This window comes from Hemicordylus capensis, chromosome 6, assembly GCF_027244095.1.
Source record: "Hemicordylus capensis ecotype Gifberg chromosome 6, rHemCap1.1.pri, whole genome shotgun sequence".
NCBI lineage: Eukaryota > Metazoa > Chordata > Lepidosauria > Squamata > Cordylidae > Hemicordylus > Hemicordylus capensis.
Window position 1 is genome coordinate 9,714,857 of NC_069662.1, and position 20,547 is coordinate 9,735,403.

Below are 20,547 nucleotides of genomic sequence, written 5' to 3' on the forward strand. Positions count from 1 at the left end.
CTAGGTAGACAATACCGAGCTTACGGAGCAAGGGTCTGACTCGGTTTAAGGCAGCTTCCTCTATTCCTCTGTACCACCACGTGAAACGGCTGCGCAGCCTTAACCGTGCGGGGCAACACCACGCGGCCCTCCAACTCCAAGGCTGCCTAGGGGACTCCCTGCTGCCCGTTCGCGCCACTCCCGGGATCGCGGCGGCCTGCGCCCGCACGTGCGGTCACTCCATGCCAGCCGGCGGGGGAAAGTGGCAACTTTCGCTCTCCTCCCTCCCCCTCCCCGCTGCCCTGGGGCCCCTCCCCCTCGGGGGGTGGTGGTGGACGGACTTCGGTCCAGGGCCTGACGTCACCAAGGGGGCTGCCCCTGCCTTTACCTACCTGCCGGCCCGCCTGCCCAGCGATGTCCACACTCCTCACTGCCGGCGAAATCCCCAAGGGTGGCGCTTGTGGCAGCGGGCGTCGGGGCTGCTGTCGTCTGTCTGGTCGGCTCCCTCCTGCGCCTGCCGAGCCAGCCTCGCGTGCCGTGCCGCCACCCTCCTCCTCCTCCTCCTCCCGGCCATCACCATCACCATCATGTCTCTTCTCCTGGAGACGGTGGGCTTCTTCCTGGCCACCATCGGCTGGGGGATGCTGGCGGTGACGCTCTTCAACAGCTACTGGAGGGTCTCCACCGTCTCGGGCAACGTCATCACCACCTCCACCATCTTCGAGAACCTCTGGCAGAGCTGCGCCACCGACTCCACCGGCGTCTACAACTGCTGGGAGTTCCAGTCCTTGTTGGAGCTGCCAGGTAAGGCCGGCGGAGGAGCAGGAGGGGGCGCCGGTGGCGAGGCTGCCCTCGACGGCGATCGGGACCCCTTTCGCCCCACAGAGGCACCTGGGCGGCACTGGCCTCCTGAGAGGTCTCGGGAGAGCCGGTCTTGTGGGAGCAAGCCGGGAGTGTCCCCTTTGCTAAGCAGGGCCTGCCCTGGTTTGCATTTGAACGGGAGACTGCGTGTGAGAGAGCACTGAAAGAGATTGCCCTTGGGGTTTGAGGCTCGCGGAAGAGCGGCTGGTAGTCCCAAATTCCCTCCCTGGCAGCATCTCCAGATAGGGCTGAGAGAGAGACTCCTGCCTGCAGCCTTGGCGAAGCCGCTGCCAGTCTGTGTCAACAGTCCTGAGCTAGATGGGCCAAGGGTCTGTCTGACTCAGTATAGGGCAGCTACCGATGTATCCGGAGAGCTTTAGGTTGTGAGCCCCTTGGGGACAGGGATCCCTATCTATCTATCTATCTATCTATCTATCTATCTATCTATCTATCTATCTATCTAAACTGCTTTGGGAACTTTTGTTGAAAAGCAGAATATAAATAGTAGTAGTAGTAGAAATGACACCATGGTACCGATAGAAGCTGAATCAATCGTTTGCTTGCCTCACAAACCTATCCTTTCCAAGTGGGCATGCCATGCCGTTCATTTCAGGATGTCCAGTGCAAAATGTTTCTTGCCAGTTTCTTGCCAGAATCACTGTATTAGAGTAGTAAGGTGTAGAGGTGCTCTTCTTACCCCTGGACTTCGGGGCCAAAGTCCAGGGTCTCCACACCCCCTGCACCCACCCCCCACCCCCCCAATTCCTCTTTAGTCTGTCCTGGGTGGTGTGGTTTGTGGTTTGTGCCCTTGAGAGCTTACATGTTAAAAAAAATGATGCTTAGCTTGCCGCGGTGGGGCCTCCAAAGGCCGTTAGGTCCAGGCTCCAAAATTACCTAGATGCATCTCTGGTAAGGTGAAATATTTCTCTTTCAGAAATATTAATTTGTGGGGCAATCCCTAGAAAATACACATTGTCTCCCTCTGCTTTTTGCCCCAGTGTCTTCACTGGAGGTGTCAGTTGTCTCTATGACTGATAACTGTGCATTCTACTGCCAGGATTTCCCGTCATCTGCCTTTGTGGCTGGGGATGATGGGAGTTGTAGTCCAACAACCCAGGGTTGGTGACCCCTGCCCTATGGATCTGCATCTCCCCCCCACCCCACCTACCCTGCCATGTACAAACTCCAGGATTCAAACTGAGTCATGGCGTAGCTGCAAAACATGATAAGGGGGGCTGGACTCATCTCTTGGACATTCAAAGTGGTGTTTTTGCAGTGGTGGTGGTGGTGGTGGTGGTGGGAGTTATTCTAGACTTGTCTTGGGAACTAGATGCCCAGGTGGTGGTGGGAAGGAGTTGCCTTTTGCCAGTTCTTGTCTGGTTTTCCAGCTGTACCCTTTCCTGGACAAATTAAACTTGGGTGCCCATGCTCCAGTCACTTCCAGCTTGGACTGCTGTAGCACACTTTACTTGGGGCTGCTCTTGAAGACAGTCCAGAGAATTCAGTTGGTGCAGGATGCAGCTGCCAAGGTTTTGCCTGGGGCCAGCTGATCGGACTGTAATATAAAATATGCATCAGCTGAATTGCTTGCCAGTTAGTATCCAGGCTTAGTCAAGGTGCAGATTTTGACTTTTGAAGCTTTAAACACAGCCTGGGACCAAGTAACTCAAGAATTTCCTCCTCCCATACAAAGTTGCTCAAGAACTTTGCTCTACTTCTGAGCCCCTTCCTTTTCTTCAGCCTCTGCCCCTGTTGGATGTACACAAGAGACTGGGCCTTTTCAGATGTGGCACCTAGAATGTGAAATAGTCTCTCAAGAGAGGTGTACCTGTCACCACTGCTTTTAAGCATGCCTAAGGCAGTTGGTTTCCAGTGGGCATTTTTATGCCATATCCTCTCTCCTTGTATTTTTCATATGCTGCTGTCTTATCACCTGTGAATGTTTGACCAGGTTTAATCTGATAAGTATTTTAGTGTTAATGTTATTTGGCCATGAACCGCCTTGAATATATCTGGATATAGAAAGATGGGCAATAGATGAATAGATGAATGAATGGTGTCTCTCAGAGCGTGTGCAGAGTAATTTATTTACCACTGAATAGCCACAGCCAGCTGCTCTCTATATCTGGTAGGACAGAGAACATGGCTTCTGTGCAGACTTGAGACTTTCTGTTACATTTTTCTGTTAAGGGCTGGCACTTTTCCTTCCTCTCTTGTACCTTTTAATAGCAGTGTGGCAGGCAGAAATCCAACTGATAAAGCTTTCTTCAGCATGCTGTTACAGTGCCACAAACAGCGTGTGCCTGTAGAATTTTGGCACATGTTAAAGGCAACGGAGGAGATCAACCAGGAAATTCCCTTTCCCTTTCCAGACTGAGCCCTGTTTAAATGCTGCTGAGGGGAGATGCAGGGTTGGCATTAGGATTTCAGGCGGCCTTCTGCAAATTGCCCTCCATGAGCCCCCTCCTGCCTGGGTAGGCCCCAAGAGAATTGCCCCGAGAAATTGCCCTGCCATGTGCCAGCACTATACAAAGGCTCTTGGCACAGACATGGCCTCAGTTATGCTGACCCCTGATGCTGTCTGTCTGCAAACACCGCTGGGGCCTAGCCAGAAGGTCCGAGGTTCAATCCCTGGCATCTCCAGCTGTTCTAGGGGATAGGGCTGTAGCCCAGTCGTAAAGCTTCTGCCTGGCATGTAGAAGTCTCAGGTTCAGTCCCTAGGATCTCTAGGCAGGGCTGAGAAAGATTCCTGCCTGAAACCCTGGGTTGCTGCTGCCAGTCAGTGTACACAATACAGAGCTAGATGGACCAAGCGTCTGACTCAGTTTAAGGCAGCTTTTATTTTTTATTTTTTACATTTTATATCCCGCTCTTCGGTGCACTACATACTTAAGTTTCTCCTCACACCAACCCACTTTAGGTTAGGCTGAGAGAGAAGTGATTGGCCCAGAGTCACCCAGCAAGTATCGTGGCTGAATGGGGATTTGAACTCGGGTCTCCACAGTCCTAGTCCAGCACTCTAACCACTACACCACGCTGGCATCTTTTGTGGTCTGTAAACCGAGCTGCTTGGGGCTTGGAATCTGCCTTGGAATCTGTTTTGGATGCCAAGACTCAGTCCCCGATGGCTTCGGATTAACCTAAAACGCTCTGGAGCATGTGCAAAGTGCAGTTCTCTTCTCTCAGAGCAGTCCATTGCCCACCACATTCTGGCCTATCTTTGATTGAGGGAGAGCTTCCAACCCAGGGGGTGTTTCTTCCAGGCTTATATTTTAGACATACGGACAGTCAGACAGACAGACCATGGAATGCTGATTGTGAACATTTCTCAAAATGGCTTGCAGGGGGCAGTGACAGGCACACACACCCCACCCCGCCTTGCGGACTGAAAACCGGTTAAGACAATTTGCAAACATGCTTCTGGCCGAAGCTCTGGTCCCAAATGCCAAGGGGCTTATTGTGCTAGTCAGCATCCTGGTTGGCTGTTTGCAGAAGGTTTCTGCTGGCTGCAAAGGTTCAAAACAGGAGTGTACCTACGGGCACGTGAGCAGGGGCAGGGGGGCATCTTGACATGCCTCTCCGGGCTGAGAGAGAGATGGGCGACTGGAAGGGAAACAGAGTTGCCAGCTGTTCCACTGGCCCCAGTGGCCGTGCCTTTAACACAGGGCTGCACCACTTCTGCCCTCCAGCTAGTTCTTGGAATACAACTCCCATCACCCCTGACTATTGGCCCCAGTGGCTGGGGATGATGGGTTTTGTAGTCCAGCAGCAGCTGGCCGGGCCAAGGTTGTGTAGCCCTGCTTTAACAGTGGCTTGAGAGTTATTAGTAGTTAGTAGTAGTAGTAGTAGTAGTAGTAGTAGTAGTATCCACTACAGCATTCAAGCGCACGTGGTTTCCCCTCTTCCGTAATACCAGAACTCTGGGTCGTTCAGTAAAATTGATGGGCAGGTGGAAGAAAAGAGTTTCCCCATGTCGTGTGGAATTTATCATGCTGCCATCGGATGTGGTGATGGCCAGCGACTTAGATGGCTTTAAAGGGAGGTTAGACACATTCACAGAGGCAGAGAAGAGCGACGGCTGATTGTCAGTCCTGCAGGCCACGTAGAGCCTCCGTGTTCAGGAGCAGCATACCTTTGAATGCTGGTTGATGAGGGCCACAACAGCAGAGAGCCTGGGCCTTCATGCTCCACTCAGGGACATCTGATTGAACACTGTGGATTGGATAGACCTTTGCTCGGATCCTGCAAGGCTGTCCTTCCCTTCTTGTGAACAGAGGGGCATCCTGGGAACGCCTCTCTTTGCATCACAAGGACCACTTCTTCCACCATGTATTGCTGAAGACTTTATATATCGCTGAAGCCCTGATATATTCATTACCCTGCACTAGCTTGCTTCTCTCTTATTTTAAAAGCAAATAGATATTTTTAAAAGGGGCAGGGGGAAGCCCATAATTGTCCTGCCATTAAGGGCAGGATCTAACCAATACGGATTATACTGACCAGCATCAGCACTCCAGGATTTCAGGCAGGGATCCCTCCCACTCTTACTTGGAGAAGCCGAAGAATTGAACTAGGGGTGTGCTTGAATCGTGGTTCGAATCGTGGTTCGAATCGTGGTTCGAATCGTGGTTCGTGCACACCCCTAAATTGAACCAGGGATCTTTTGCAGGCAAAGCAGGTCCTCTGCCAGGGCCAAACCCTGGTAAACAGGGGCCGTTGAAGCCTTTGTCATTTGAGCTCACAGAACGCTCTCTTCTCTTCTCCTAGGCTACCTACAGGCTTCCCGGGCCCTCATGATCAGTGCTTTGGTGCTGGGCTTCTTGGGGATCCTGTGTGGCATGCTGGGACTCCAGTGCACCAAAGTGGCTGAAGAGAACCCCAATGTGAAGGCAAAGATGGCTGTCGTTGCGGGTTGCCTGTTCGTCTTGGCGGGTAAGTGAGCAAAAATCCTGGGACACCAAGGGCGGTGGGTGGGGTGGGGGGATGCAGAAGACTGTTCATCCATTGGCAACTTACCGCCCATGATGTAGTCGCAAACTCAGAAGTGCAGATGCTGTCTCCGACAGCCCCTGTTGCCACACCTGCCCCGACAGTCGTGCCCCGTGGCCACACCCATCTCAATGGCCACACCCCTAACTCAGGGAAATGCAGTAATTTGCGGTGGAGGGGGGTGTTCAGTTACAAGATGTCAAGGATCATGTCAATTCCAGGGAATGTATTTGAATGAATGGCAGGGAGTGCCCCTTGAAATGCACGAGTTCCTTGTTCCTTCCAAATGGCCACAGGAATGCGTGGAATTTCCGAATGGCCGTTTGGAAATTCCATGCGCTTCATGGCCATTTGGAAGGAAGCAGCACATTTCAGTGGGCATTCCCCATTGTTCATAGGAACCTAGGAAGCTGCCATAGACTGAGTCAGACCCTTGGTCCATCTAGCTCGGTATTGTCTTCACAGTCTAGCAGTGGCTTCTCCAAGGCAGGCATTTCTCTCAACCCTATCTTTATTTTTTATTTTTTATTATTTTTTTACATTTATATCCCATGAGCCACCTAATGGTGTAGTGGGGAAGTAGCTTGCCTAGGGAAGAAGAGGTTGCTGGTTCGAATCCCCGCTGGTATGTTTCCCAAATGATGGGAACACCTATACAACAGTGATATAGGAAGATGCTGAAATGCATCATCTCATACTGCGCAGGAGGAGGCAATAGTAAACCCCTCCTGCATTCTACCAAAGAAAACCACAGGGCTCTGTGGTCACCAGGAGCTGACACCGACTTGACGGCACAACTTTACTTTACTTCCTCCGAGGAGCTCAGAGTGGTGTACATGGTTATTGTTATCCTCACAACAACCCTGTGAGGTAGGTTAGGTCTGAGAGATACATGACTGGCCCAGAGTCAACCAACGAGTTTTCCGGTTGAATGGGGATTTGAACTCGGGTCTTCCTGGTCCTAGCCCAACACTCTAACCACCACTCTATGCTGGCTCTCTATCTTGAAGATGCCAGGGAGGGAACTTGGAACCTTCAGCTCTTCCCAGAGTGGCTCCATCCCCTAAGGGGAAAATCTTGCCGTGCTCACACATGTAGTCTCCCATTTAACTGTGTCCTGGCACTAACCCACCATAGGACTTGCATGCTGACAGTCCGAGGTTCAATCCCTGGCAGCATCTCCAGGAAGGGCTGGGAAAGACTCCTCCCCGAAACTATGGAGAGCTACTACCAGTCAGTGTAGACAATACTGAGCTAAGCGGACAAAGGGTCTGACTTGGTTTGAGGCAGCTTCCTATGTTCCTAAGGCAGGAAGAATGATATTAAATGGTTGGAACACCAAGAGCAGCACATGATTTCCGTATAGAGATCCCGGGGCTCTGCATCTCTGCTGAGACCCTGGAGGGAAAAAAGTACCGGGATTGTGTTCCTGCCCTATGGCTGTGCAAACCGGCTCAACGTCGAGCCGGTTCGGTTCAACGGCTCGGGTGTTGAAACAAACCACCCCCTGTTCAGTCCGACACTGGACCGAACACCCCCGGGAGGCGCAGACCTGTTTTAGTTTTTTTAAAATTACCTTTACTCCCCTCTGGGGAGTTGTTGGAAGCACCGGGTGAAGGGCAAAAACCAGCTGAAGCGTGCCCAAACAGGTGAAGAACTGGCCGGAGGAGGCTATAGAGAGAGCTGGTGTGGGGAGGGGGAACCTCCGTGGATCCCCCCCGCCACCTCCAGGAACTCCCTGAGGGGAGTAAAGGTAAATATATATAAACAAAAAAGGTCCGCGAACCCTCCTGGGCCGAGCCGAGCCGGGGGGGTTGAGGGGGTGCCGGATCGAACTGGCCCAGTCGGGTTCGAGTCCGATCCGGACTTGAACCGAACCGGGCCAGCTGGTTCCGTGCAGATCCCTACCCTTCCCTTCCCTGCAGCACTCTACCACTGGTTATCACGGCATGCCTGTTTACTGCTTCCTGAGTGGATTGGGTCTGTTGCTCTGCCAGACGGCAAGAAGGAACTTCTCGGGGTTTGGTAATCCGATATGGAAGTGTGCTATAGAGCTCTTTCCCACTTGGCAGGACTAGACAGATGGTTGGCACACCGTGTGATTTGTGCCTGGTAAAAGGCCCTCCCTGTGGATCCAGAGCTGGTTCCTCTCAAGCTCTGATCTGTATGGGATTTTCCGTTTGGCAAAACAGTCGCTGACACCCACACAGATGTTGTGTTTGCTGCAAAACATTGTGCATGTGCACAAGGGAGGGAAGCGATTTCCTCCGATCACACTGTGGAGCCCACTGGGCCTCCTGAAAATAGGTTCCTGAGGGTTGTGGGGCCTTCAGGGCCAAATTTCCGGGAGGCACAGGCAGCTCAGAGGGAAAGGGGGGGGCGGGGGTTGGTGAAGATTGCCCCGCTCCCATGACATGCACAAAATGTTGTTTAGTGCATACGACATTCATCTGGATGCCCACCCATCCCACTTTTATACTGAATGTGATACTTCCACAAACTCTGATCCAATGTGAGAATGCAATTTCTCGACCCCATAAGATGGGGATGGGTAAGTGTTTGCCATGCATGGCCTTGCTGATTAGAGCTACATCAGCTCTTACAGCTGCTTTGGTGGGCTGAAAATAGAGTATTAATTATTGTATTCACCTCCCCCCTAGCATTTGCTGCTGCTGCTGTTCTTGACACAACTGTGGTTTTGCATGTCAAGAATAGTGCAAAGTGCATTTGCATAAGCGTAATCTTATTGGAAATCATGGGATGACTCTGGTGTTGTACATGGGTTGTGCAATTCTTGGAGTTGTACAAGAGCAAAATCGTGTAACTGCATGTTCGCAAGTTTGCCATGTGCATGTTGCGTTGTGTCGCATGTGGGCCACTATCTGCTTCTGCTTTATTACCACCCTGTCTCCGGCTTAGATTTATTTTCTCTTTCACAGAGGAAAAAAAAAAACAAAACCACCAACAAGGTTCTGTGACAAGGTGCTTTCAGCACCGATGAGAATATTTGCGAAATCTGCCTTTCAGCTTGCTGCTGCGTTCACAATTTTAAAACGAAAGGAGTCTGAGTGCGGTCTCCTATGCTGACTTTGCACAGCAGGGTCAATGAAATCCTTAGAATATCAGATGTTTACAACAATTCCCACAACAAATCATTGCAAGGGAGAAAATAATACTTGCTGGGGCATTGGAAGAGGGATCTCCTTGGGTCTGCTGCAGACATAACACTCCCACTGGCTGTTTCCCGTGAAGACTTTGTCCCCCTCTAGTGTTGATATCTGGCAGTGCAGCTGCTTGCTTGCGCTACCAATTCACCTTACGCCACAGCTGCACACCATCTCCCTCAAGCCACCTCTCATCCTAATGCAACTTTCTTCTTCTCCCCGCTTAGGGATCTGTGGGATGGTGACGCTCTCCTGGTATGCCTCCAACATTACCCGTGATTTCTTCAACCCACTCTTTGTTGGCACTAAGTAAGTCTGTATACAGGAACACAAGAAGCTGCCTTCTACTGAGTCAGACCCTTGGTCCATCTAGTTCAGGATTGTCTGCACAGACTGGCAGCGGCTTCTCCAAGGCTGCAGGCAGGAGTCTCTCTCTCTCAGCCCTATCTGGAGAGGCTGCCAGGGACTACCAGATGCTCTTCCACCGAGTGATGGCCCCATCCCTTGAGGGGAATGTCTTCCAGTGCTCTCACATGTAGTCTCCCATTCAAATTCAAACCAGGGTGGACTCTGCTCAGCAAAGGGGACGATTCATGCTTGCTACCATGAGACCAGCTCTCCTCCCATATAGGGGTGGTGGATGGGATTGGGAGTTGGTTTTTTTTAGTGTAATTGTACTTCTTATTGTTAAACTACTGGGGGTCACTGGCTTCTGCCAAACTACTCCAAATCTCAGAGAGATCTGGCCATAGATCCGTGTCTGCAAATGTATCTTCTTCTATGACGAAGGTAGATGGTGTATGAAGATCATCCATCAAAGTCACGAGATGCTATGAATGCCATTTCAAATATGGGTCAAGATCCAGATGAATACAGGAGACCCTCGTTATCTGCAGGTTGTGGTTTCCTGTATCTGCGGATGAGTCTTAGAGACCCAGTTTCTTTATCCATGGCAGGAAATATAGGCAAATTCCGCCTCTCCTGACTGGCTAGAAATTACTTCTGATGTCATTTCTGGCCGCCATTTTGAAGCACGAACCCATTTTGTGGCTCCTAAAAAAACCCAAAACCCTAAAACAAAAATCCAGAGCCTTTCAGCGGCATTTCTGGAGATCAAGGTGCTGTACGTCACTGCCCTTATTTCTGCTCCCTTCCTGGTTTTTTGGTGGTGTTTTTTAGGGTAAGGAACCTAAGCTGTTTTTAACCTCTTATCTTTTAATTCTTAAATTCAGAGGTACCTTCTATTCAGGTAACTACGGTGCCTTCTGGACCGCCCCATCTGTCCTTTAACAATAAATGTCATGTAGCATCCTAGAACTTGCTCAGCAATCTGGAGTGAAGCCTTATTGCTGTCTCTGGTAGCATCAGAGAATGCCCTCTTGGGCTCCTCTGTGTATCACAGAGATGAGGGTACTAGATATTCGCTGGGCTAGTTGTCCACCTTTTTATTTATATATTTAAATATGCTAAATAAATAAATGAGGGACAAATAACTGCCCAAAACTCAGGGTGCAATAAACCAACACAGATTAAAACGAAAATCAAAACATGCAAACAATTAAAAACCATTCCAAATTCTGCAAGTCGAACCAAAGAAATGCCTGGATGAAAAAAATGCATCTTGGTTGGCAGCACTTTTAAAAGCTGTTAGAGATGGGGAGGCTCTTATTTCAGTAGGAAGCACATTCCAAAGCATCGGGGCAGGCAGTGGAGACAGCCCACCCCTGGGTAGCCACCAGTGGATGGACCTTCCCAGATGATCATGCGTTCACAGTTTATGACCTTGGTTTTATTGGGTTGCAAAGCTGATGCAGTTCCAGAAGTGCTCTTACCCCTGGGTTTTGGGGCCCAAGTCTAGGGTCTCCACACCCCCTGGGATCCCCCAAATTGTCCTTAGTCTGTCCTGAGTGATGTGGTCTGTGCCCTCAAGAACCTACGTGCTAAAAATGATGCTTAACTTGCAGTTGGGTGGAGGTGGGGGGCTGGCTCCAAAGGCCTTTTGGTTCCGGCTCCAAAATTACCTAGGTGCACCTCTGTGCAGGAGGGTCTCTTGTATTCATCTGGATCTTGGCCCATATTTGAAATGGCATTTGTAGCATCTCGTAATGAACCTCTGTGCAGTTCATTAGGATTTGAGATGGACCTTTAAAGAAAAAACCAACTCCCTCCTTTGTGGGAGGTCTTTGGTTGCTCCCTTCCTCCCTACCCCCCAATTCTAGACATCAAGATTTGCCACACCCAGCAATAAGACAACGAACAGCAAGAGGCTGCTATTCACCGAGAGAGATTCCTTTGGGTTAGATCCTGAAGTTCTTCTTTGGCTGCCTAGGTATGAAATTGGACCTGCCCTCTACCTGGGCTGGAGTGCATCTCTGCTGGTGATCATCGGAGGAGGGTGCCTGTTCTCCTCGTGTAAGACACACTCGTCACTGCAAGACACGGGGTGAGTGTTCGAGGTTGTTGATTTTTACCCACAATAGGTAAAACAGCAGAGCACTAAGGAATGAGCACACACTCCAGTTATTAGGTAGCAGAGGATGGTTCGGATATTGCAGCTATTTAAAGAAAAGACATGGAGATTCTTGTATGACTAAACACTAAACATTTATTGGTTAAATACACTTAGATAGGAAAGACCTATCTCTAATCTAAAGGACTACATAGTGGATAGGTAAGGAGAGAGAGATGTTTCCATCTGCTCTCTAGGAGGAAAGGAAGGATTGTGACTCAGCACAGGAAGTGCTGCAGAGTCGGTTCAGGGGTCATAGAGTAGGGACAGATAGGGAGACCCTTACTCACTGTCTCTACTCCCAATGCCCCTAGTGGTCATTAGGACAGTTGGTGCAAAAGGTTGATGCACTGGAAGTTCATCTCCAACAGTGAGAAAGGAGCTGGTGTCGTGAGAGAGGATGAGATCTGAGAAAGCGGGTTCTGATGACCAAGAAATTTAGGACCGACAAAAGGAAGGACTTTTTCACATAACGTATAATCAGCTTATGGAATTCTCTGCCACAAGATGTGGTGACAGCCAACAACTTGGAAGGCTTTAAGAGGGGTTTAGATAAAGTCGTGGAGGACAGGTCTATCGATGGCTGCTAGTCTGAGGGCTACAGGCCACCTCCATAGGGCTAGATGCCTCTAAATACCAATTGCAGAGGAGCGACAGCAAGAGAGAGGGCATGCCCTCTGCTCTTGCCTGTGGGTTTCCCAGAGGCATCTGGTGGGCCACTGTGTGAAACAGGATGCTGGGCTAGATGGGCCTTGTCCTTCAGGGCTGTTCTTATGTTCTTATGAGAGTCAGTCTGGTTTGATTTGTTGTTTTGAACAGGGGCCAGCATGAGCCCCTTAGGAAGTTGCCGTATACTGAGTCGGGCCATTGCTCCATCTAGCTCAGTATTGACTACACTGACTGGCAGCAGCTCTCCGAGGTTTCAGGCAGGAGTCTCTCTCAGCCCTACCTGGAGCGGCTGCCAGGGATTGAACCTGCAACCTTCTGCATGCAAAGCAAATGCTCTACTACTGAGTTATGGCCCTTGGGCATGTGTATTCCCACTTTCCCTCTCCTTCGTGTGTAAGGGGAAGAGTTTGGAAGCTTATTTTTGCAGTTTACTGAGTGAACGAATGAACAAACGAACGGAATTCATTATGGTCATAGAGCAGCAATTATTAGACATACACAAAAAAACATAAAATGTTCGCAGTTTGTTTCAAATGGCAGTTTCTTGTTAAGTCTGGACTTGGGAAACTGGTCCCCAGGATATGATCTAGGGATGAAACCAAAAATTTCCTCAAGTCAAATGCAAAAAAGAGTTGCACGGTTCCTCCAAGGAGAAATGTCAGAGAGGTTTCTCAGATGATTTCTCCATAACTCCTCTAAACATGGCTTGAAAGCATTGCTGGCTAACAAACATAGTTTGTTAGCAAACAAATACTAGTTTCCTGGGTATGGATAAAACAAGAAACTGTGGTCTTGTTACGCAGGGTTAAAAGGGGCGGATTAATCTTTTGGCTGCCATAAGCAGCCAAAGATTTACCACCCCCAGGACAAGAGTAAGGGGGCTTTGGTGGGAGGGAAACTTATTTCTGTCTTTTACCTTTAAAGATGCTGCTGTGTAGCATCGTGTACCTTTAAAGATGCCGCCTGCCTCCTAAACGATCATAGGAAGTGAGGTCGGGCACTGGAGGACAGTGGCGAAAGAGGTCCCCCCTCAAGCCCAGCTTACTAGAAGTGTGAGCACTGCAAGATATTCCCCTCAGGGGATGGAGCTGCTCTGGGAAGAGCAGAAGGTGCAAAGTTCCCTTCCTGGCTTCTCCAAGATAGGGCTGAGAGAGATTCCTGCCTGCAACCTTGGAGAAGCCGCTGCCAGTCTGTGAAGACAATACTGAGCTAGATAGACCAATGGTCTGACTCAGTATATGGCAGCTTCCTATGTTCCTATGTACTTGCACATGAGACAGAGTGGGCGATTTCGGGCCTCTGCTCACGCCCGACCTCACCTCCTGTGATGGTTTATGACGCAGGCAGAGCCTCCGCCGCTACACAACAGCATTTATAAAGGTTATAATTTTTTAAAAATAAAGTTTCCCTCCAAGATGCTGCTCCCCATGATTTGCCAGCATAGGAGGCTGCAGGGGCGGAGCCACCATTGGGTGAACGGGTTCAAAGAACCCGGGCCGCGCTCCATCGGGGGCCGCGAGCGCAGCCCCAGACATGCCCCCGTGTCTGATGTCAGACGCGGGGGGTGTTATTTCAGTCCCAAATGGGGCAGTGCGGACCCGTTTGGAGCCAAAATCGGCCCGCACTGCATTCGCAGTACAGCCAGAGCGACTCTTCCTGCCTTAAAGGCAGGGGGAGCCACTCCTGCTCCCATTGCCAACGCAGCGGGGCCAATCGATCTCCCTCCCAAACAGGGCCGCACAGCCCCGTTGAGGAGAGAGCAGTGTGGGCTGATCTCCTTTCCAAACAGGGCAGTGCAGCCCCGTTTGGGAGACCATGCCCCCGCATCGGATGTCAGGGCATGTCAGGGCATGTCTGACATCAGATGCGGGGGGCGGGGCCGTGGCGGTCGCCGCACACGGGCCATTGCCAGCCTGGCTCCGCTCCAGGGCGGCTGCCTTTACAGTAATCCACCATTGAGTGTGAAAGAAAACTTTCCATCTCTTCCCCTCATGCCCAAAGCAGGGGGAAGCACCTGTGTTGGAGTCTTATGCCAGTTCATGCTGGGAACAATAAACCATGGTTTGTTTGTATGTCTAAACTGGACCGATGTCTGTATTGCAGATTACACATTGAAGTTAGGAGGGCAGGAGTCCTGTGCCTTCAATCATCCCCATTGGACTACATCCCCTGTCATGCCCTGTCACAATGGCCTCATGACAGGGGATGATGGGTGTTGTAGTCTAACAACATCTGGGGACCCAGGTTTGGGAAACCCCGACTTAAGTAACTGTGTGGAAACAAAGGAAGTCGGAGATTAACACACTGTAAGGTCGTTCTCACGAACAAATCAACTGGAGCTGGGGGGGGGGAGCAAGAGCCTAGCTGCCTTCCCCCACATGATCTGAGCCCAAAGAGAGCTCTGCTGCTAGTGCTTTCAGACAAGCGGAGTGACAGAGACCAGTGTGGCAAGTGGGAGGCAGAGGAAAGACAGCTAGGCCACCAGATATCCCACAATGCACCATGCAAGCAGTGTGGTGCGTTGGAATCTCTCTCTGCTGCCTCTGTGTTCCTCCCCTCGGTCTCTATGGCCAAGATGGCTACCACCAGGCAACACCAGCCACACCAACAACAGGGCAAGAGCCCAGAGCATCATGCTGATTCTGCCTCAGGGGCGGATTAAACTTTATGCCACCCTTTTACCTTAAACAAAAAAGGTTTGCCTTTTAAAAAAATAAAGTAAGGGGGGGGTACTTTCTCGTCGCCCACTCCACCCTTGCTGCAGCCACTGTTGCCCACAGAGAGGGGCGGCAAAATTTGCTGCTCCTCAAATTTTGCCGCTGTAGGCAAATGCCTACTTTGCCTCTCTGATAATCCACCACTGCTCAGAAGCCAGCAGCATTCTGCTCCTGCTCTTCTAAGCAGCCTTCCCAAAAGCTGTGGAGCAGCAGAAAAAGGCGTGAAGGGAATGTTGCACATCCAGCGAGGCAGAGGCCAAAGGAACTCAGCCGGCCTTCTGTGGACTTTTCACCATCTCCTGAGGAACTGGGGTTCCGAGATGGTCCTTTAGGGTTCCACCTGCTTGCTCCAAATCACCCCGAGTTTTCTAACCACAAATATATGGACTGACACCCAGGTGAACGAAGCGCTTGTGCAAACGTGCTGTGCATGTGCAGGGATGTTGCGCTCACTAGTTGCATTACATTGGGAGCTTGCATTTTAGACTGGTGTTGTGCATGCACAAGCACCCTTGTGCACGCACGGTGTGCCCTAGCTGCAATGCACCTCTTGCTAGGAAACCTTTCCATACGTTTACGTTGCAACAAACTGTAGCGCATGAGCACCATAGCACAATGGTCTAATTTCAGAATTTTGCACAGCACCACTTTGTCGCGCAAGGGCTTTGTTAATTTGGGTGCCGCCAACACTTTTAATGGGATCCAGTGGCAACCTCGCCTCTTCCATAACATCCACTTTTGTGTCTTGACAGTTACCCTTTTCCGTACAAGACCCCCAAGGGTGCCACATCGGCTCCCGCCACTTCGCCTCCCCGGCCCCGCATAGACTCGAATGCCAGCAGCGTCGGAAAGTATGGGAAGAATGCTTACGTGTAGGGACTCCTAGTGGGGTGACACCCCGCAAAAGACATTTTCGGATGCCAAAGGCTTTTGCAGAGATGGCACTTCATGGGGGAGGATTCTCTTCTTAGCGACTCCCCATTTGGACTTTTCTTGAAGCCCTGATGATGCTACCAGCTGGATAGAAGCCTCAAGTTCACATTTCTGAGTCAGGCAAGACCCTGGACACTGAAGATGCTGCACGAATGAGGTTCTCTGTTGCAGGGGAGAACTGTCTTGAGTATAATGGCATTGCCCTCCTCCTCGTCATGGAACTGACCTGCTGATAGTTGCAAGACGTGTGATCAGCAGACCTCAACTTCTAAATTGAGAGATGGCAGGAAGGACTCTGACTTCAGAGGAAGTCACGTTCTCTGGAAGCCCATCCCCTGAAATCTAGACGCCTGAGGTTTCCTGATGGTTAAGGGAAAGCGTTTTTAACGTGCTGAGAGGAAACAGCGTTATTCTTCGCATTTGCTTCTCTCCCTCCAACGAGTTCAGCAGGAAAGATTTGTCTCATTTGATTCTTGCAACATCCTGGCCGACAACCAAATGCTGTATTTGTGCGACGAATAGTTGTGTCACTGCAGGACAATTGTGTCCCTGTGTTAACCCATGTGGGTTTTCAGATCTCTCTGAGGACCATGGGCACTCGTGTGCAAAAGTTCCCCACAAAAAATAGATGTGCTAGTGATTGCATACCTTGTTGAGTAATGGCACACTTTTTTGTGCTAGCCTGGAATGAAAGTTCCAGACGTAGCACAAGAGTGTTGTGCTATCACAATGTCCGTGTGAAAGCACAGCATTAGGATGTCAGCCCATGTGAGGCAGTTTAGGCAGAAAGGGAGTGACTGGTACAGTTGCCAACTCTGGCTGAAGGAATTTCTGGAAATTCTCTCTCACCCCCGACCAGCAATTTTCCCAACACCAAGCCATGAAAATCTCTAAGATTGTTTTCAACAGTCAGGTGGAGATTGATGCAGATTCTTGGAAATTCTGGGCCGATCCTGGAAAGTTAATTAATTAGCCTTCACTCCAAGGTTAATTAACTCTAATTAAAATCCCAGTTCCACAATTTTGTGTACCCTAGCGATCTGCACAGATTTCACTCAAATCAATTCAAATTCGAATCTAATTCAAATCTATTTGCACATTTAATAGAGTGGAGACTCGCTCGGATTGATTTGAATTCACCCAAAATCAAACGGGTCGATTTTTACCATATTCGATTCAACTTTGAACGAATTCATGGAGAGAAATTCATGCACATCCCTAGAGTACTCCTAATTGGTTATTCGCTTCTGTTCATGTACCCAATCCATGCTTTCCCCCTATACATCAGCTATGTGTGACCTGTGGCTTCTTGTTTTTCCACATACATATGGAAATCCCCCCTTTTCCTGAGTGCAATTACTGGTCTGCTAATGTTGACACAGCTTAAACTGGGAAATGCTTATCAGTAATACTGACAGGAAGAAAGGGCATAGCTGGGCCTCTAATTCCTTTTGCAGCCTGAAACTTTCGTCAAGCCAAGCTAATTTTTATCAATACTTATTAATACTATTGCAGAACGTTGCCCCTTATCACTAAGTTCTACATTGGCAACCCAAGTTCTTCCCCAGTGAGCGGGGATTTCAACCCAATTAGGGCCTCTGTTCAGAGCCGAGCCGTTAACATTGATCAAAGTGAGTAAAAAGAATTCCCCTAACCTTGAATTTTGCTTGCAAAAATTCAGAATGGGATTCTTCTGATTTTAAGAGATTTTCAGATAAAAGAGGCACATCAGCATGATTTTAGCAAGCTTATTGTCTTAAATGTCATCAAGATGACTTAAGATGTAGCTCTTAAAAAAAGAATTCTCACAATGTCAGATTTCAAAAACCAGATCTGAAGACTCCAATGTGCAAAGACAAATCCAGACTTTCAGATTACTGCAAAGTTCTGTTTTGGAGCCAGTTGTGAACTGTTCTGGGGCACCGTACTCCAGTTCTGGTTAGCAGCCTTGGAGTCAAGTACATAGGAACATAGGAGGCTGCTGCATCAGACCCATTGATTAATCTAACTCAGTATTGTCTAGACAGACAATACTCAGCCCTGTCTTGGAGATGCTGCCAGGGAGGGAACTTGGAACCTTCTGCTCTTCCCAGAGTGGCCCCATCCCCTAAAGGGAATCTCTTCCAGTGCTCACACATGTAGTCTCCCATTCATATGCAAACCAGGGCAGACCCTGCTTAGCAAAGGGGACAATTCTTGCTACCATCAGACCAGGAGGGCACACGCCCACTACCGCCTAGTGTTGCAAGGGCAGCCCTTTAGAAAAGGCTCTAATTGTGCAGTTGTTAATTACTTTTATATAGTGTGTGTATATATTTTATCAACTGCACAAGGGAGACCGATTCAGATGTTCCACCTCCATGTGACTATGGTGGGGGTGGGAAGTAGTGGTACATCCCCACTCCTCTTTGTGAGATGATAGGGGGGGCTTTGGTGTCTGACCTGGCCCCTAGAGGAGTTTGCTTCTTGTCTCCCCGTGATGATGATCAGCCAGACTGTAAAAGTCTAGAGCAGGGATTCCTAGCCTTGGGTCTCCAGGTGTTGTTGGACTACAACTCCCATCATCCCCAGCCACAATGGCCAAAGGAATAGGGGCTCCCAACCGTGGGTCCTCAGATGGTGGACTACAACTCCCATCATCCCCAGCCACAATGGGTGAAGAAGAGGTTGCCAACCTTTCAGAGTTGGGGGTTCCCAACCTGGGGGCCCACCAGATGGCGTTAGACTATGCACTGCAGCTGGGGATGATGGGAGTTGTAGTCCAACACCATCCAAGGGTGGGAATCCTTGGATGAGTGTCCTGACGCAGCATAAAGTAGCTTTCTCTCTTCTGATGCTCAGCCATGTGCTGCTTTGATCACTCTTTTAAGGGTTGTGGCGATTGTGGACCCATCATGGTAGGCGGTGGGGTCCTTAGGTCACACAGACCTGCTGCCCTTGCCCAAGAGGCAGGATGGTTGGCTTGCAGTTCTGTCCGAAGGACTATGCGAGTCTCCCTCCATACCAGGGGAAAAAAAACACTACAGCACAGCAACTGCCACACTACAAGATTGGCCTCTCGAGAGCCGACCCCGGCTGCTGAACTCTTTCTCAAGGGCTACTTCTGACAATCATGTATGAAGGAGGGGAACTCGGCCTCCAGCGCTGGCTCTGTACAGAAAGTTCAACAGCACCCCTTCTCTTGGGGCTAAGTATTACTCGAAGACACTCAGCATGGGAACACCGCGGAACTTGGCCTCGGCCCAGCGCCCAAAGGGAGGGGCTGGGCAAGAGAATCTGAACTGTGCGAGGACTTGTGAGCCAAAAACCTCTGTTCATGTAATGCTGAGGGGCCACACTCAAGGATTTCTTTTTTTTTAACAAGGACTTGCTTGGGTATTTCAAATTGTTTTCTACGAAAATAAACATTGTTTTAAATGTCATCTGTAATAAATGATTATTTAACGTTCTTTGGAAGGGCAGCTGTGCTGAGCCCTGCCTTTGAATTTCCGCTGGGTTGTATACAGTCCATGAGCGAGGTGGAAAAAACCTAAAAGAAAAGATCTGAGGGTGATGGAGGGGTGGTTTTATGAGAAACTAGCCCACCTCACCCACAAAGTCAAAGGCCATGTCAACCAAGCGGGCCTGTAAGTGCCACTTTAAATTTGGCCTGACAGTGGGCCAGGCACTCTGCTTTTCATCTAGGAGGATACGCATCCCAGTCCTGCTGGCTTTTCATTGCACACAGGAAGCTGCCCTGTTGAGTCAGAACTTTGGTCCAAATTCTCAGTACTGTCAACACTGACTGGCAGCGGCTCCACAGGAACTTGGAACTTTTCAAGCCTCACCTGGAGATGCCAAGAATTGAACCTGGGGCAGAGTAGGTGGTCTATCACTGAGCAACAGACAATAATGAAGCCCCCCACCCCCAGTATTTATTATTATTACATTTTATATCCCGCTCTTCCTCCAAGGAGCCCAGAGCGCTGTACTACATACTTGAGTTTCTCTTTCACAACAACCCTGTGAAGTAGGTTAGACTGAGAGAGAAGTGACTGGCCCAGAGTCACCCAGCAAGTCTCATGGCTGAATGGGAAGCTGCAATGGCTATAGCCTCAGAAAAAGATTACCATTCCCAATACCTCTTTTAAAAGTGAGAACACAGTTGCTGCACCCTCGGGGCCAGGAGCAACATTAAGGACATCTGTCTCCTGCCCAGTGTACCTTCAGGGGTTGAGACAGCGGCAAGGCAGAAGGGCTGCAGCAAAACCTAGGTGGTCAAACTGAATGGCAATTCAGTGTGGGACAAGTAGTCTAAGGAGGCCCACTTGCCCACCAAGGCTTCATGCAACCTATTGTTTAATCCCCCAGGGAAGTGCTTCCCAACCATTTTACACAAGAAAATTGGAGCACACGGTCTACCCATGTTCTCCAGCACTCACAAGTTCCATTTTGTGGCAGCGGCAAAGTCACCACAGAAGATCTGTTTAGAGTGAGCACTAACAGTAAGGGGTCTCAACCCTCCACTTCCAGAGCCAACTTGCTCCCGGCCTGTGTGCCACCATTGCGCTAGGGTTCCAGAGAGGCCATGGCCCAGCCCTGCTGGGAAATGCCAGGAATCCAAGCTGGGATCTTTGACAGGCAAAGCATGTGCCGTAGAGTCACAGCCCCTCCTCTGCTTAAACAGTACTTTCTTCACAGGCTCAAGAGCTCCTCCTTTAACAGCTCAGACGAGGTAGAGGACGTT

General features: G+C 49.9%; 1 protein-coding gene across 1 annotated transcript; it reads left to right on the plus strand.

The window, feature by feature from the left end:
- Window positions 1-295: 295 nt before the first annotated feature.
- On the plus strand, window positions 296-19,243 carry CLDN15 (claudin 15). Its single transcript, XM_053260291.1, has 5 exons — window positions 296-783; window positions 5,608-5,772; window positions 9,221-9,302; window positions 11,323-11,436; window positions 15,641-19,243. Exons 1-5 carry the CDS (start codon window positions 567-569, stop codon window positions 15,762-15,764), a joined length of 702 nt encoding a protein of 233 aa, XP_053116266.1. The 5' UTR covers window positions 296-566; the 3' UTR covers window positions 15,765-19,243.
- The last annotated feature ends 1,304 nt before the right edge of the window (window positions 19,244-20,547 follow it).

What these genes read in the sequence shown, in the direction of transcription:
- CLDN15 (XM_053260291.1), top strand. Translation starts at nt 567, where the DNA reads ATGTCTCTTCTCCTGGAGACGGTGGGCTTCTTCCTGGCCACCATCGGC. An exon ending in GTCCTTGTTGGAGCTGCCAG is followed by an intron (nt 784 to 5,607) that starts GTAAGGCCGGCG and finishes CTCTTCTCCTAG; the next exon opens with GCTACCTACAGGCTTCCCGG. An exon ending in TCGTCACTGCAAGACACGGG is followed by an intron (nt 11,437 to 15,640) that starts GTGAGTGTTCGA and finishes GTGTCTTGACAG; the next exon opens with TTACCCTTTTCCGTACAAGA.